The 17,380-nt window shown below is 47.1% G+C and overlaps 1 protein-coding gene across 2 annotated transcripts; it reads right to left on the bottom strand.

The window, feature by feature from the left end:
• Positions 1 to 2,047: 2,047 nt before the first annotated feature.
• On the bottom strand, positions 2,048 to 17,380 carry LOC141980831 (olfactory receptor 51E1-like). Of its 2 annotated transcripts, none has more exons than XM_074942496.1 (2): positions 16,920 to 17,380; positions 2,048 to 3,320 (listed from the first exon to the last, which is right to left on the bottom strand). In XM_074942496.1, exon 2 carries the CDS (start codon positions 3,276 to 3,278, stop codon positions 2,337 to 2,339), a length of 942 nt encoding a protein of 313 aa, XP_074798597.1. In that variant the 5' UTR covers positions 3,279 to 3,320; positions 16,920 to 17,380; the 3' UTR covers positions 2,048 to 2,336. The 2 variants fall into 2 exon arrangements, 1 of the variants encoding a protein (XP_074798597.1); XR_012637611.1 differs by lacking the exon at positions 2,048 to 3,320 and adding an exon at positions 13,651 to 14,363.

Genomic DNA, 17,380 nt, shown 5'->3' with positions numbered 1-17,380 from the left:
CCGCAACACCTGTTAGAGCTCGTTATTTCTGACATTTATGTCTGCATATAGCTATGTCTGAGACAAACATTACACATTCTGAGTAAAGAAAGGAGATAAAAAATTGACGAGTGTGAAAATGTAAATGTAGTTTCTCCTGTAAACATGGCCCTTTCAGATGCAGGGGAGTAGCCTCTGAGCCAGTCCCTCAGTGTCAGCGGAGTTATGCCAGTTTACACGAGCTCAGGTATCAGAGCATTTTCATCTCTGCTCTGCAGTGTGGCTTGAAAAAAGGGCAGCGTCAAGTTTCCCCACCAAAATGTGAACCTTGGGGCAGACAGAACAGCTGGAATGTACAAACATGCCCCCTGGAAAGTAATTCCAGGAACGCAAAGGAGTGCTTCAGTCATACACCTGTCCTTCCTTTGCATGCATTTGGAAAAAACCGAACATGGCCATGAATAAGGTGCTTGAGAGTAGATGGCCTATTCCCACACATAATCTTGAATGGGAACAGATATGAGAGGGTCTGTCAATCAGGTTACTCTGGGGGGAATTCTGCGCACCTGGGGAAGTGCAGAATCCATCTGCCCCGCATCCTGATGTATTTTCCCACCTAAAATGCATTCCGCCTCAGCAGTGCTGCAGTGCCGCCCGTTGCTCCCCAGATGCCGCTGTGGTGCCAGAAGAGCTGGCTGCGTTCATGCCGGCTGGTCTGGCGCCACAGCGGCCTCTGGGGGGCAAGAGGCGGCACTGCAGCACTTCTGAGGCGAAATGTCATTTTATGTGGGACAATACAAACGTCTGGGCCCCGTGCTGCGGGATTCCCGCAGGAGCAGGATTCATCCCAGCACCCTGCCCGCAGAGCCAGGGTAGCACAGAGTGGGGCACCCAGGCCTGCTGTAGGGGGGGGTTTCAGAATGGCTAGTGGAGGTGGGGGCCGACTGGAGCACGGGCTCAGGAACGAGTGGGGTGACCGAGTTGCGGGGGAGGGAGAGCTCAGTGGTTGGAGCAGTGGCCTGCTAAACCCAGGGTTGTGAGTTCAATCCTTGAGGGGGCCATTTGGGATCTGGGGCAAAAATTGGGGACTTGTCCTGCTTTGAGCAGGGGGTTGGACTAGATGACCTCCTGAGGTCCCTTCCAACCCTGGTAGTCTATGAGTCTATGAGAGTTGAGCCTGGGGATGGGGGCAGGGGGCTGAAGAGACTGGGGATGCGGGGTGCAGGGACAGGGCAGACGTGCCTGACTGAATGGGAGAGGCTTGGGGGTCAGCCAGCGTCTGCATGGGGGAGGCTCCCCAACTCCCTAACATTCCAGCCCCTCCCCACCTTCCCCTCCCCCAGCACCTGTTCCATACTTCTCCCACCCACACCCAACACCCCTCCAGGTTCACTGCAGGCTCCTTCCCTCTCCCTCAGCTCCTCCATTATCCCTGACTCCCCCAAGCCTTTGCACGGCTTCGGACAGGTGCAGGAAATACAGTTCTGTCATGTAATTTAAACGAATTACACAAAGTTCTGTATTAATATGCCTCATATGGAATCTATTTGTAAAAAAAAAAAAAAAAAAAATTACCTGAATCTTTTTTTTTTGGTCTGCATTGTTACAGACATACTTGCTGACAGATATTTTGAAATAAATTACCAAAAGAAATCATAACTGGCATGATTATATGGTGTTATTTTGACAAATAAAATATGAAGAAATTTGCAGAATTTTCAAATATTGTGCGCAGAATTTTTAATTTTTTGGCACAGAATTCCCCCAGGAGTACCAGATGTAAGACCATGCTTCATTTATTCTTTTTTGGCAGCTATTATTTATTCTCAACTATTAAGAGACTGGGTGTCATGTATTCCACTGATACAGATATACCATGCAGGACTCAAGGTGACATAGTGTATCAGTGTCAGCCGCAGAACTGAAGTTAGGAGGCCATATGCTGTGTTCAGTGCTCGATGAAAATCTGTTGATTTCAATGCCAGTTCCAGGGGCTGGTGGCTCTCTTAGGCCACCATGAAGTTCCTCAGGCTTCTGGTGGGGAGCAAGGCTGCTGGGATCTGCTGCGTTCAGGTGGCTCCCACAGGAGCCGATAGGGAGGGCAGGGGAGAGGGCTGGCTTACCCAGACTCATCTCTTGTTCCCCTGTTGGTGCCGCTCTAGCTGTGGCTGTTGGATGAAAGGGAAACTCCAGGGGCTGGCTGTGTGCCTCTGTGATCTACATCAGGTTTGCTTTGGGTACAAGGGTGCGTGAGGAATTGTCCTGCTTGTCGAGTGATGTTCTGGATTGGCCATGTGGGCTATTAATGATTGCTTCTGTTTTGAATGACTATGTAGCTGGCTAGATGAAAGGTCCCATCAGTGGGTAGTTCTTTGGAACAGCCTCGTGATCCTTTGATGGATTTGCTTGGTTTTCACCCCATACACTATTGGGTTGAGTACTGGGGGCACCAGCAAGTGGACGTTGGCCATTACGACATGGACGTTGGAACCATGTATCTTCCCAAACCTGTGCACCATGGACAGGCCAATGAATGGCACATAGAACAGGAAGACAGCACAGACGTGGGAGATGCAGGTGCCCAGTGCCTTGAGCCTGGCCTCCTGGCTCAGACTCAAGGCAGCCCTGAGAATGAAGATGTACGACAGGGAGATCAGCAGGGAGTCCAGCCCAATGACAGAGATAATAACAATCAAACCGTATATGATATTGACTTTTATATTGGCACAGGCCAGCTTCATCACGTCCTGGTGCAAGCAGTAGGAATGGGAGAGGACTCTGGAGCCGCAGAAGGGCAGCCTTTTAATAAAAATGGGCAAGGGGGCCATCACGGTAGCTCCTCTGATTACTGCTGCCAGCCCTATCTTGGCTATGCTGGGGCTGGTGAGGATGGCAGCGTGCCTCAGGGGACAGCATATGGCCACGTAGCGATCAAAAGCCATGGCCAGCAAGACCGTGGACTCCATGCCCGACAGAGAGTGGATGCAGAACATCTGGAGCAGGCAGGCATCAAACCCAATGGTGGTGGAGTTGAACCAGAGGAGGTCCATCATCCTCGGCATGGTGGATGTGGAGATCAGTATATCAATGGCTGCAAGCATGCAGAGGAAAAGATACATGGGCTCATGGAGGCTTTGCTCGGCTTTGATGATATAAATAATGGTGCCATTCCCGAGCACGGCGAAGAGGTACAATGAGAACAGAAGAAAGGCCAGCCAGAAATGAGCTGCCTCCAGCCCTGGGATTCCAATCAAGGTGAAGGTGGAAGCGCTGAAGCTGACGTTGTTGGAAGCTGACATGGGTGGGGCTTGTTGCTATTGTCCAGCTGCCTTTACAGAAGCCTGGAATCAAAACAATTATCGTTATCAGTATCACAGCGAGCCCCATTCTGATCTCACTGCTGTTGGCCTCACTCTATGAATGTTAGTGGATTTACACTGGTTTGAGTGTGATCAGAATCGGTTCCTCAGTGTCTCCAGGGGCTGCACGGTCTGTAAATATTTCCCAGTAAAGTGCACCAGTCCTGGCAGCTGTTGGCACTCATACGGGAAGGTCAGGTCATAGGGTTATAGCTCGCAAGAACTCGTTGGGGGATAGAGGACTGTCAAGGTTCCTCCCCCACTCTGAACTCTAGGGTACAGATGTGGGGACCTGCATGAAAAACCTCCTAAGCTTATCTTTACCAGCTTAGGTCAAAACTTCCCCAAGGTACAAAATATTCCACCCTTTTGTCCTTGGATTGGCCGCTACCACCACCAAACAAATACTGGTTACTGGGGAAGAGCTGTTTGGACACGTCTTTCCCCCCCCAAAATACTTCCCAAAAACCTTGCACCCTACTTCCTGGACAAGGTTTGGTAAAAAGCCTCACCAATTTGCCGAGGTGACTACAGATCCAGACCCTTGGATCTTAAGAACAATGAACAATCCTCCCAACACTTGCACCCTCCCTTTCCTGGGAAATGTTGGATAAAAAGCCTCACCAATTTGCATAGGTGACCACAGACCCAAACCCCTGGATCTGAGAACAATGAAAAAGCATTCAGTTTTCTTACAAGAAGACTTTTAATAAAAATAGAAGTAATTAGAAACAAGAAATCCCCCCTGTAAAATCAGGATGGTAAATACCTTACAGGGTAATTAGATTCAAAACATAGAGAACCCCTCTAGGCAAAAACCTTAAGTTACAAAAAAGATACACAGACAGAAATAGTTATTCTATTCAGCACAATTCTTTTCTCAGCCATTTAAAGAAATCATAATCTAACACATACCTAGCTAGATTACTTACTAAAAGTTCTAAGGCTTCATTCCTGGTCTATCTCCGGCAAAGACAAAATGTAGACAGACCACACAAACCCTTTGTTTCTCTCCCTCCTCCCAGCTTTTGAAAGTATCTTGTCTCCTCATTGGTCATTTTGGTCAGGTGCCAGCGAGGTTACCTTTAGCTTCTTAACCCTTTACAGGTGAGAGGAGATTTCCTCTGGCCAGGAGGGATTTTAAAGGGGTTTACCCTTCCCTTTCTATTTATGACAAGGACACATTCCTTTTTGGCTTGTGCACTTCCACAAAAATTATCGGCATTATTACAGAAGGGAAATCTGAGACCTGGAAGGGTCAAGGCGAATGTTTTCCATTGTCCAGTGATGTGGGGCTCATCAGACTTTGCATACCCACGTTCATAGATATTGGGACCAGAAAGGTCCATTGCAATCATCTGTACTGAGCTTCTGCAAAATATAGGCCAGGGAATTTCACTCATCGAATTCTGGTCTTGAGCCCAGCACCTTGTGGCTGAATGAGAGCTAGGGGTGCAGTATCGCTCGGCCCCATACAACAAGTATGACTCATACTCCCCAAAATCATGAGATTAGTGTATTTTTAAATCTCATTATTTTAAAACCAATGTGGGGTTCGTTTTCATGTGCCTTTGGTTTCTCAGTCTTTGGGGTGCACCTGATTCAGGGTTTCTAGCTTTTCTGCAACTCACTTTTAAAAAAAAAAAACTTTCTTAGGAAAACTGAAAACTGGGATTCCCGCACAGTGTCTTGATCCCAAAAGTTGGGGCTTTAAGAAAGACAGGAAATAGTGCGAGACTCCCAATAAAATCCCAGGAGTTGGTGCTGCTGTCCCCCTATCTTAAGCGGAGCACCCACAAACGAAGGCACTGAGGGTTAGTTAGTGGACATTTCTGGCCACACAGTCCGTCAGTGACAGAGACGCATGTTAGAGGGCTTTCCCTTCACCCCCTTCCCTGGTTCTTGTCATGCAAACAGAAAGCAGAAGATCAGAAGTCCAAAGTGCAGACAATATGATGTTTATTGGGGTTAGTTCCAAGCAAACATGTCCAGAGCTCTAGATACTGGCAGAGTCTGTTCCCCAGTGTTCTGTTCCCATCTCTGACACCGCAGAGCCTTTACCCCGTGTCCCCCTTCCCAGCTCTGACACCACAGAGCCTTGCCTGTGTCCCCGTTCTCCGTTCCCATTTCCCCATTCCCTATTCCGATTCCCATTCACACCTCCTCCTTCTTAGCAGGCCCAATGCATGCCCACAGTCCCGCCCCTTACAACTTAGGGTCATGTTCCATCTTGGGTCTGTGGTCTTCATCCCGCCCCTTTTGTACCCCATGGGAGGGGTAAGGAATGAGGTTATGCTGCGGTCAGGGACAGGCATTTCGTTGGGCTTTTAGTGTTTTATACCTTCCCCCTACAAGCCCCTTTGCCCCTCCCGACTGGTTGCTTGACTGTGCCTTGAGACAGGGGTTGAGGCAATCTTAAAGTGTGCTCTGGGGTGACACTTTAACTGCTCTTATCTGTTCCCATTGTGCTAACAAATCTGACTAGGCAGAAGCAACATCACAGTGTCTGTTCTTTCTTTACACATTTTAGTATCAAAAAGAGTATCAAAAAGTCAAACCCAACATTCTATCCGATGTTAACAAACAGACCTATCTACTAACAACACTGTTTCCCTTCTGCACTGGGCTACAGAGCCCCCGGTTTTAAGGAACAGGGTTAGGCCACAGACAGCCGGACAGAACAGTGCCAGGCTCAGAGAGTCACTGGTTCCTGTGGCACAGCTCAGAGGGTCTCTTCCCCTTGTTCAGGCATGAAACATGCACATGCCGGCTAAGCAAGGCCATGCACATTCTTAATAGAAAGGGGCGTGGCCCAAGCCCATCTCCAAATGCCTGCTGCAGCCTGTGATATAGAGGAGGTCAGACTAGATCAGTGGTTTTCAAAATTTTTCCTGGTGACCCAGTTGAAGAAAATTGTTGATGCCCGTGACCCACCGGAGCTGGGAATGAGGGGTTTGGGGTGAGGGAGGGGGTCAGGGCTCTGGGCTGGGGGTGCAGGCTCTGAGGTAGGGCTGGAGATGAGGGGCTTGGGGTGCAGGAGGGGGTTCTGGGTTGGCGGGGGGCTCAGGACTGGGGCAGGGGATTGGGGTGCAGGGTTGGGGCGCAGACTTACCTTGGGCGGCTTCCGGTCAGCGGTGCAGCGGCGGTGCTAAGGCAGGCTGCCTGCCTCTCCTGGCACTACAGATCACGCTGCGCCCCGGAAGCAGCCAGCAGCAGGTCCGGCTCCTAGGTGGAGGTGTGCAAGCGGCTCCATGCAGCTCTTGCCTGCAGGCACCCCCCGATGGGAGTGCAGAGCCGGTGCTCCGGGGGGGGGGCAGTGCGAGGAACCCTGTGGGCCCCCCCCCCCCCAGGATCCAGACCTGCTGCTGGCCACTTCTGGGGTGCAGCTTGGTGTTGGAACAGGTAGGGACTAGCCTGCCTTATCCGGGCAGCACTGCCAACCGGACTTTTAACGGCCCGGTTGGCGATGCTGACCAGAGCTGCCGCAAAGCAGTGCCTTCCACGCCACCTCCCAGTACTGGGCTGCGACTCACAGTTTGAAAACCACTGGACTAGATGACCTAATGGTCTCTTCTGGGCTTGAACGCTATGAATCTATGGATCACTGTCTTGAGTGGATTGTTATCTTGGATGCAACTTGAAGAAGTAGCTCCTCTGATTGCTTATGTGCACTCAACAAGAATATAGGTTGGCCAAGCACAAATTGCTAAATGGCAAAATAAATAAATGGATGACTAGTCCTTACATACGCCTACCAATACTAAAAGGTACTCACCACATCTCAGTTCCCTCAAAAAAACAGCCTCTGAGTATCTTCTTCTGGCGCTTTGAGAAGTCTCCCGTGCTCATCCCTTTAAACCCTGCCTACGCTAAGAGCTCAATTCTGCCAGCAGCTGACAAACCCCAACTCCTGCTGAAGTCAAGGGGAGCTAAGGGTGTTCAGCATGTCCGAGGGCACTCATCATCTTGTGGGAGACGGGTTGTTTTATAAACTCAACATGAGTAGAGGTGGTAGAATATGGCTCACAATACAACCGAGGTCAGTTTAGGGACATTTCAGCCAGCATTGTCCAAACTAACCAGGGTCCGCCAGTAACGGACGCCGAGAATTCTCATTGCTTCGTCAGACAGGAAAGCTCAGTGCTGCACACTGCCTGGGTTTGCCATCTGTCAGGCTTACTGCATTGGGTTATTTCTCAGCCTTCCGAACCGCCCACCAGGGCACGGCTCAGTCAGCTGGGAATTTCATTCTGATCCAGTACATTTTGCAGATAAACATGCTTTGCCTTTTGTAACGATTCTGGTCCTGGCAGGACCCAATTGAAAGTGCTAATTCAGGACAAATTGCTTAAAACAGGGCAGTTACAGCCCAAGGCTGGGGTTTTTCCACCTCTAAGGCAAACCAAACCAGCCAGACAGAGAGGACTTTGGTTTTACTGTCTGGCTAACCACAAGTCACACAAGCAATTCCCTTAGACACTCCAGTTTCCCAGTATCACCACCAGTGCCACTCGTTATGGGGATGAATGGTTATGAAAACCAACACCCCAGTAAAAGGGAAAAAAGGTTCTCTCGATCCCAAAGGACCAAGCCCCAGACCCAGGTCAATACACAAATCAGCTCTTACCCACAAATCACGCTGTTTCCAACCCTTTAGAATCTAAAATCTAAAGGTTCATTCATAAAAGGAAAAAGATATCGATGAGAGCTAGAATTGGTTCAATGGAATCAATGACATACAGTAATGGCCCAGTTCTTGGTTCAGGCTTGTAGCAGTGATGGAATAAACGGCAGGTTCAAATCCAATCTCTGGAGAACATCCCCAGCTGGGGTGGGTCTTTCAGTCTTTGGTTCAAAGCTTCAGTGTAGCAAAGTCCCTCCAGAGGTAAGAAGCAGGATTGAAGACGGGATGGAAGAACTGCCGCAGCTTTTTATATTCTCTTGCCATGTGGTCTTTCTTTCTTTGTCCCAAAGACAAGCTGCCCATCCCATGGCCTGGAAACACCTCAGAGTTACAGTGACGTAGTCGTGCTAGGATCCACAGAAGCAGGTCAATTAAGCTTTGGGTCAGAACCCAACGCTATCCAAATCTGAATTTTGGTATTGAGAGTTTGGCTGGTTAAAGAGCAGTTGCAATGGGTGAGCAAAGAGCATATGAGGGCCTTGACAAAAAAGCCCTGAAAGATTTGTGTTCAGAAAAGACGATAAGCTTTAGAAAGAAAGCTACAAATCAAGAACTGAGAGATCTGTTGGTGGCCAGTGATCAGGAGGCAGGACCACAGCCCTTAGCTGATGCAGAAGCAACTGGAATGCAAAAGGCAGCGAGTAAACTGCAACTGGAGCATGAACAAAAACTGGCGGATATTCGAATGAGAGAGAAGCAAGCCTTGGCCCAGCTGGAGAAAGAAGCCAAAGAAAGGAACGCTGAATTTGAAAGAGAAGCTGCTGAGAGAGAAAAAGAAGCTGAGGAAAGGAAGAAGAAAGCTCACCAGATGCAACAGGAGACAGTCAGACTTCAGCTCCAAGTCAAAAGAGCAATGGAAGAACAGCAGAAACTGTATCCTCTTGAAAGTCCAGTATATAACAATGTTGATATGTTGTACAACTCTGAGCAGTTGTCTGGGTGTAACCAAATGTACCCCAACACTGCCACCTTTTATGTAATGCTGTTACTGTGAGTTCAGTAGAGGGTGGCCCCATACATTGTGCCAATGCTCTGTATGGGAGTGGTAATGAAAAATTCATAGAGAGTGTAAAAGTCAATGGTAAAAGCTGTTTAGGGCAAATTATGGCTTCTAACATCACTCTTGTTAAAAGAAAAGGAGGACTTGTGGCACCTTAGAGACTAACTAATTTATTTGAGCATAAGCTTTCGTGAGCTACAGCTCACTTCATCCGATGACCTGTGTCTATTATGGGCAATGATTTGCCTGGGGAGGGTTTCTCCAAATGTTTGTCTAAGGAAAAGAGCTGTTTTTCTGTGCAGGAAGTTTCTGAATGTCTGTCTAATGTGACAGAAGTGAATCTGGAGTTTGATAAAGAGCAGAAAGAACTCATTGGTCAGGAAAATGTTTCTCAGGAGCAGATGAAAGTGGATGGTCAGGTTAAAGCCCGAACTGAGGAAGGAAAGGGTCAATTTTTGATGGGTGATGGATTGTTGGCTAGTACAGCTTGTAAAAGTGAACCTGGAAAAGGTAACTGTGATTTGCTGGAAGTAGCTCAGGGTACTGAGAAGAGCAGCAGTTTGTCAGTTGGGAGTGGCAAGGTGCTTGGTAAGGAAAGTTTGGATGAGCCTAGGCAGCAGTGTGAGCTGATGGCTTTGTCTAGTCAGCAGTTTGGGAAGGCCAGGATAGTGGAAGATAAGAGTCCCTATACCTTACCTGTTACCTGTGTGGAGGATTGTGACAGTGAAGGAAATGTGCCTGTGTTTGTCAGGGGTATTGACTTGCGTATGGAGGGAGCTACCCTGATCTCCAAGCAGTTGTCTGTGACCAACCCTGTGTGCTGGGACAAGGGGAATGAGATCCCAAGCTGTGTGTCTGGTAAAGGAGAATGTATCTCCGGCTCTTCTTTGTCTGTGGAGCAGACAGAAGGTGCCTTTCAGCCTGTGATGGTTGAGAATAGTGCTGTTGTCTCAGAGTTGGTTCTGGATTCAACTAAAGCCTAGGAAGGGAATGGTCCTAAGTTTGTGTCTGCTAGGGAGAATGGCACTGTAACTAGGTTGCATCCAGTTAGTGTCCTAGCAAAATCCCAGAGACCAGACAATTCTGGTGCTTGCATTTTGCCTGTTGCTAATGTGTGGCTGGGAAAGGGTGTAGCAGCTCTGTCTAATCAAGGTGATACCCTCGCCAGGGCACAAGGAGAGCAGAAAGGTGATGTGATTGATTTAATTGGGGATCGGTCCTGCTTTGAGCAGGGGGTTGGACTAGATGACCTCCTGAGGTCCCTTCCAACCCTGATATTCTATGATTCTGTGATTCTATGATTGTGTTACCTACTGATGGTGTGGAAACTTGTAGCAAGAAGGAAAAGATTCCTGAGCTTGTGTGTGGCAAAGGGAAGGAGAAGGCTTCTAACCTTTTATCTAGGAAGTCTATAAGTTTCCCTGAAAGGGGATTGTGTTGGAATCCACCTGATGGGCCAGAGGTGATTCTGGATGTAAGTGAGACCCAGAAAGAGTCTGTTGTTGCTCAGGGAAGTGTTCCTGTAGAGCAAGCCCTAGGTGAAGAGGGTAAAGGCAGAATTTCTGTGAGGGGTGAATTGCTGCTTAAAGAAATTCCTGGGGAAAGGACTCCTCCTGGTAGTCTTTGCAAGCAGTTTGCTGTAGCTGGAGGGTGTGAAAGTGATTTAATCAAGGAAGTTTCAGTTCCTAACAGCCAGAGATTTTCTGTTGTGAATGGATCCACTGACTTTCTTTTTGAAAGATCCAGTGTGGAGAGCTTTGAGAAGGTCTCAGATGGAGTGAAAGCTGTTAAGAAAGTTGAACAGTCCTATAACCAAGTGGCTGTGTTTGGCCAGCTTGTTGGGAAGACAAGGTTGTTGAGAGAGGAATGTCTCCATGCTGATTCTGTGAGTGAACAGTCTGTGGCTCAGGTTCAGAGGGAAGACTGGGTAGCTAAGTCTGCAGAGCAGAACAGCTGGGCAGTTAATCTCTCCAGAATGCAGGGGATGGCAGGTATACTCTCATCTCTAGATACTTTCTTGTTCTCTCAGTGAGCTTAATATCATCTAATTCCGTGTGGAAGCAGAGGCTGGTAAGGGAAGAACAACAGAACTTGGAGTCTGGCTTGTTAGTGAAAATGGATGGTATCCCTTTAAGACAGAGTCCAGCCTTGGAATTGGTAGCAGTTAAGGATCTGAAAACTGGTGAACCGGCTCCTGTCTGTGGTAATGCAAATTACTTGGCTGGCAGGGAGAAAAAGGACTTGCTAATAGCTGTTAGCACAGAGAGCAAACCCAATCAGCCAGTGAATTCTGTTAAGCAAGAAAAATCAGGGTTTGATCCTTCAGGACACTGGAGGAAAAAGAGAACTTAATTTTGCAAAGGGAAGCTGCAGGGTGACCCTAAAAGTCCCAAATCCCAATGGTATTGAGCCAGAGGTGTGGCATAACAAACATGATTGTAGATGGACACTTGCAATGGATTTGTTGTTGTCGAGGACTTGAACCCCCAGACGGCACGGTTCGTTGTCTGGCCGGAGACAGACAGGCAACACCAGCAAGGTCCGAACACAAAGCTCTTTATTGAAGAGTGCACACAACAATAGAGAGCAGCCCGTCTCCAAAGAGAACCAGCAGCCTCTAAGTAAAACCCATAGGTTTTTATAGACAGTCCCGTTGCGTCACAGATTTATTCATAAAGCAGCACCGCCCCCCCCATATTAGTTAAAATCCTCTTTCTCTGGATATTAGGAAAAACTTTTTCACTAGGAGGGTGGTGAAACACTGGAATGCGTTACCTAAGGAGGTGGCGGAATCTCCTTCCTTAGAAGTTTTAAAGGTCAGGCTTGACAAAGCCCTGGCTGGGATGATTTAATTGGGGATCGGTCCTGCTTTGAGCAGGGGGTTGGACTAGACGACCTCCTGAGGTCCCTTCCAACCCTGATAGTCTATGATTCTATATGCATGCACATCTACCCCCCTTATTGCAGATAACTTTTAGCAAATCGTAGTGCTTCACTAACTTTCTTATCGGTATGGGTGTCAACCAGGAGACGAGGAGTTAAAACAGACATAACACAAGAGCAGGGAGTGGAAAACAGAGCCTCTGTATCTCAAGGACTGTTCCCAGCACATCTGGTACAAAAATGCAGGAATGCAGGCCTCCCCTTTTTTCTCACTCTCTGTAACTTAAACAAATATTCCTTCATTCTACTTTCAGAGACTTTCCCAGCAGCCTCTCTTAGCCTGACTTTGGTTTGGTTGGCATAACTGCCTCCTGTTTAGCTTTTCTCACCTAACAGTCGCCCCTTTGTCCCCAGAGTGCCATAGGGGAACTCTTGGGACATACTGGCCTCTGTGGGTAGTGACTGGGGACCAATCACTGGTTGGTAGGGCACAGCTTGGTACCCGTTCAACAGCCACATCTTAACATAACATACAAAATTATTAGGCCACAAACAATTACAACGGCACTGCGAAGCAAGTTATGTAACCAGCCACCTATATCTGGAACCCAATTGAACAAATTGCCCCACCATGAGTTGACTCGCTCTCCTCCATGGTCTTTTGCAACTTGCATAAGGTGGTTTGCTCTTTCCCAGGTGGCGTCATAAACGTCCGGAACATATACACAGCATTCTTGCACAATTAACGCACGTGTTCCTCCCTGAGAGGCCAGCAAAATATCTAATGCCAAGCGGTTTTGGAGAACCATCTGCCTTAGTTTTTTTTGTTTGGTTGCCAAATCTACCAAGGCATCGGCAGTAGTATTTGCCATCATCTCCAACACTCCCTGAAGTCTCATGATTCCTTCCCCACTACGCCAGGGGCACCTCCACAGGCGAAGACAAATCCTGCACAAGCACCCGTCCAGTCATTTAGGGCACGCCAAGTAAGGGGGCGAGAGTCATTCGCATCTTCCTCAGCCCCTCTTACATTTCTGATTTTCCCTTTAGGGAGACGTGCGCGATATACTACAGGAGGTTCTAACCAAACCAAGTAGCAGGATCCACTCCATGAAGGAGGGAGGGCTAGGTGCCTTGTTACCACACACCCGGTATACTCCAAAAAGGGTAGGCGTGACTTTGGACCAGGTATTATTAATACATTTGTACCATCCGGTCCAAGATGGGAGGAGGAAGAATTTAGCCGCGGAGGCGTTAGAGGAACATAAACACATAGTATGAGTTGGCAGGTTATACCCAAGCGTGCAATTTATAACATAATAGTCAATCAGCGTATGATCTTTATACAAAAAGTGTTCTTCCCCATGCAGACTGCACTTGTTACCTGCAAATCTATACCACGCGGAGGTGCAAGAGGTTGCTCCATCCAGGAGAGAGATATTAGGACCCCTTTTACTCCCAAAATGAGTGCCGTTAAAGTAGGCTGTGCACTCACTATTACCCAAAGCTATTTTCCCTTCTCTTAAGAGGCACCATTGACCAACTTGTTTCCAAGCTATTAGATACCTGCTTTCAGAGATGCAGGTATCAGCCCAGGTAATATTTCAATTGCCTGAAGAATTCATTCAGGATGGGGTCCAGGTCATATTCATTGCACTAAGGGGAATAGGAGCCCTGGGAAGACCTTTTTGGCTATCTGCTGGTATTAATGAGCACACCCAGCATGAAATGTTTTGTAGGGCTGGCATACGAGATTTCGTTTCATGGGCAAGACGTATAAATGTGTTAGAACTGTGTGATTCTATAGTCTCAACTCCCCAGAAAAGAAAGATAACAAATACTAAACAGATTAAAAACACAAGAACCCAGCTTAGAGAACAGGGCCATCTTTCTCTGAGAGGACACCACCAACTCAAGGTTATTTTAGCTGCAGCCAGAGCTTCAGGTCGCCCAAAGGGGTAGCAGTCCTTTTGTCTTGAGCACAGATGTTGTCTGCTTCTGATTCACCCGGGTCACGGTGGGGTGAATGTGCATGGCTCCCTCGAAGTCCGACGCCGTCCGCTTCTGGGGAACCTTTTTCCAGGTCAGATTCCCTAGCGGTGCAATACAGGTTAGCTCTGTCAGTGGACAAGGGAGAGGTTACTAGCACTTCACCTTGTTTTTTCCCCTGCTATCCAAAAGGAGGAAAGACAAAAACCCAGAAGGAGGGACAGGCTGATCAGTAGTCGAAGTGAAGTCATCTTGAGGTGGAGGGGTCTTTTTGCAGTAAGAAGTATGGGTCTAGGGAGTCAGTTCTTGGCACTTCTCAGCGGCATTGGTAGTTAGCAGGACTTAATAAGGGCCTTTCCAGCATGGGGCCAGAGTAGTCCTTCGTTAATGGACCTTTATGTAGACCGAGTCACCTGGTTTTAACAAATGGCAGGTTTGCTCAGGATCCTTGGAGCAGGACTTCTTTTACCTGTAAATACAGAAACCTAACACATTTCATTAATGTCTGGCAGTATTTTACAGATCTCACAGCTGCTTGGGCACATTCAAGCCCTCCTCTTTCTTGGCTGTTAGCCAAATCCTAGCTGTGAGTAGTGTCCTTGGGCAGGCCAGCATCTTATCTTTGGACCGAGCCTGCCAGCTACAGCATTGAATTAGCTCGTCCTCCGTTCTTTTTCTTCTCCCCTTCTTGGCTTCTATTAACCTGCAAAGGAAACTTTCACTTTCCACTCACACACCTTTGTTCAAAAATGAACACATGTACATTGCCCATTATAAAGCACTTTAGTCTTATTGTTCAATGTATGCCACATACACCCTTCTAGGAAAATGACTTTATTACGGAGCTTTGGAGCAACAAGCCAGGACAAGCACACCCACTTTTGAGGAGTCCACTTGGTACAACCTCTGGTGTCCAATAGCTTTCCTCCCACCCCAGCCCTCTGGCTAGAAATTTGAGGTAGCCAGAAGGATCCCATGTATAATATGGGCAGTGGGTTAACCTTTCATTTCCTTGCTTCCAAAGACTGTTGGTGTGCGCATTTTAACAACAATTTTTTTTTTAATTAAAAGATCTGGACAACTAAATTTCTTTTTCTTACTTAAGCAAATGTATTAAACTTTAGTATATCACATTTTCCTGATATTATCCAAACACTTTGTATTCCAAGTTGAATAAAACAAGTATCTGCATTTTGATTTAACCCTTCTATTTAGTTTTAAACTAAACTGTCCTATGAAAAATTAGACACAGCAATTCTGGCCACAAGACAAACACCACAAGACAGGACATAGAACACAGAACAGAATTCCTATTGTGCCAGTAAATTCATGAGATGTTGAATTGCTTTTTACTTGGAATCAGTTTTTTCTAATTTTCTGAAAGACAAAAAGAACACAGATCTACCCCTTCTGGGCAGTCAGTCATTGCTTAAAATATTTTCTTTTTATACAAATACCCTTATTAATTTCAGGCAAAACAGAGGAATTACCCATATTTTCTTGTATTTGTTTCATAGGCAGCCCAGGTTTCAGTGGCTTCTACCTTATCAGTTAGGTAATTTACATTAAAACAAATGCTTTTTGGCTTGCTTTTGGATCCACAGCTTAAAGATTCTTATTTTAAAAAGGGCACAATAAACTTTACCAGACTTTTGATTGCCTTTTACTTTTAACTCCTGTTTTCACAACACACAACTCTAAAAAGGAAAACACTAACTATTGTAGCCCCTTAGAGTCTAATAGGATCTTAATTAAGTAGCATTATATATTTACATTCCTTTATACATTTGGGAGGTTAAGTTCCAATAAAACCCCTTATGTTCTTTTAGCTAATTTGTCTAAATTTTTCATAGCCAAATGATTTCAATCACATAGTCTCTTTGCCTGGATTTATTTACAGACATTTCTTTGAAAAAAAGGCCCCTTTTCCCTTCAGAATGGCTGCAAAGAAACCAAAAATTCTTTTTCTTTAGCATAATTCCCTCCAGCAACTACAGAGTTAACTTCTCACTTTCTTTCCTTAAATCACTTGCTTATTTTCCAAAACAACACCCCGATCAACTCAGATTTTACCATTCCAAGTATTATTCCGGGATTTAAGTTTCCCATTCCTGTAATTATTTACTTCTTTTTTTTCACTATGCCCTCCAAGTTTCCAACCTGTTTTCCAATCTCTCTATCTGTTGCCTGCCCGCTTGGGCCCGATCCTGTTTTTCTTTCTGAACTGTCCCTTCCATGAGCACCAGCTTTGTTCCACTACCAATTTCACAAGGAGGGTGGGCTTCTTAACCAGCCCCCAGCCCTCCTGGTCTCTTCTCTTAAATATTCTCACTCACAAGGGCTACCCGAGTCCTCCCCCGTGAGGCTTGTCACCTGGACAGAACGCACGGCCAATTGGCGGTTTAACTATTCAATTTCCTCTTATGGCAGACACACCGTTGTTACGGCATATGCTGAGCACAAAGGGTTGAATTTTGACAAGTCTCTGAAGGACTGGTACTTGCTTAGCCAGTGCTTCCTTTTCTGCCTGGAAGTCCTGTCTTAAGGCTTGCAACTGGTCCTGGGCATAGGTCAGAAAGCCAAGGGTAAGCTGGAGGAGGGGCAGAAGCAGGCATAGCACAGAGCGGGGCTGGAGACCCCTGAGATGAATAAGAAAAGGAGGAGGAAAGAGGACGTCCTTCTTTTGGCTTATAATCATACCATACAAACAAATAATCCATTTGTCCCGGTCTAAGATCGACCCAAATATCTCTTAAGGAATCCATCCTGTCTGCGGAAAAAGTTCCAAAGGCCGGCCATTCTTTAGTCGGGGACAAATGAGTGGTGAAAGCTGGCCATTGAACCTGACATAAATTATTCATTTTTGATTTAGTTAACCCAGGAGTTCCAGAGATTCCCTTCCAGTCTCTGAGTATCAGAGACAACGGGGCGTCCCCCGGGCATTTACTGCCAAATTGTCCCATCCTAGGTGGAAAGGGGACTCAAACCCACAATCCCCAACTCTTAGTATCAAGCGATTGCTTACCTCTCCAGGGACTCGAACCCCGAAGACCCTCTCCAGGGACTCAAACCCCGAAGACCTGGATCTGGAGCCAACTCAACGGGTAGGTGGATGTTGCTGGATTTCTATGGGCTCCTGCTGGTTCACAGAACGCGCCTTATCGCTGACGCAGGGATCAGATCACTGGCAAGGCTCCTTGAAGCCGGAGGATGCGCGCTGCCTTGCTTTAGAGTCTGATCCCTCGCCGGAGAGTCAGACGGGTCCCGGCGGAGTCGCCAAATTGTTGAGGACTAGAACCCCAGATGGCACGGTTCGTTGTCTGACTGGAGAGAGACTGGCAACACCAGCAAGGTCCGAACGCAACGCTCTTTATTGAAGAGTGCACACTCCAAAGAGAACCAGCAGCCTCTAAGTAAAACTCATAGGTTTTTATAGACAGTCCTGTCACGTCACAGATTTATTCATAAAGCAGCCCACCTCCCCCA

The sequence above is a fragment of the Natator depressus genome, chromosome 1 (genome assembly GCF_965152275.1).
Source record: "Natator depressus isolate rNatDep1 chromosome 1, rNatDep2.hap1, whole genome shotgun sequence".
In the NCBI taxonomy this organism is placed as follows: Eukaryota; Metazoa; Chordata; order Testudines; family Cheloniidae; genus Natator; species Natator depressus.
The sequence above is the reverse complement of the archived record's forward strand: the minus strand, read 5'-3'. Positions and strand labels throughout refer to the sequence as shown.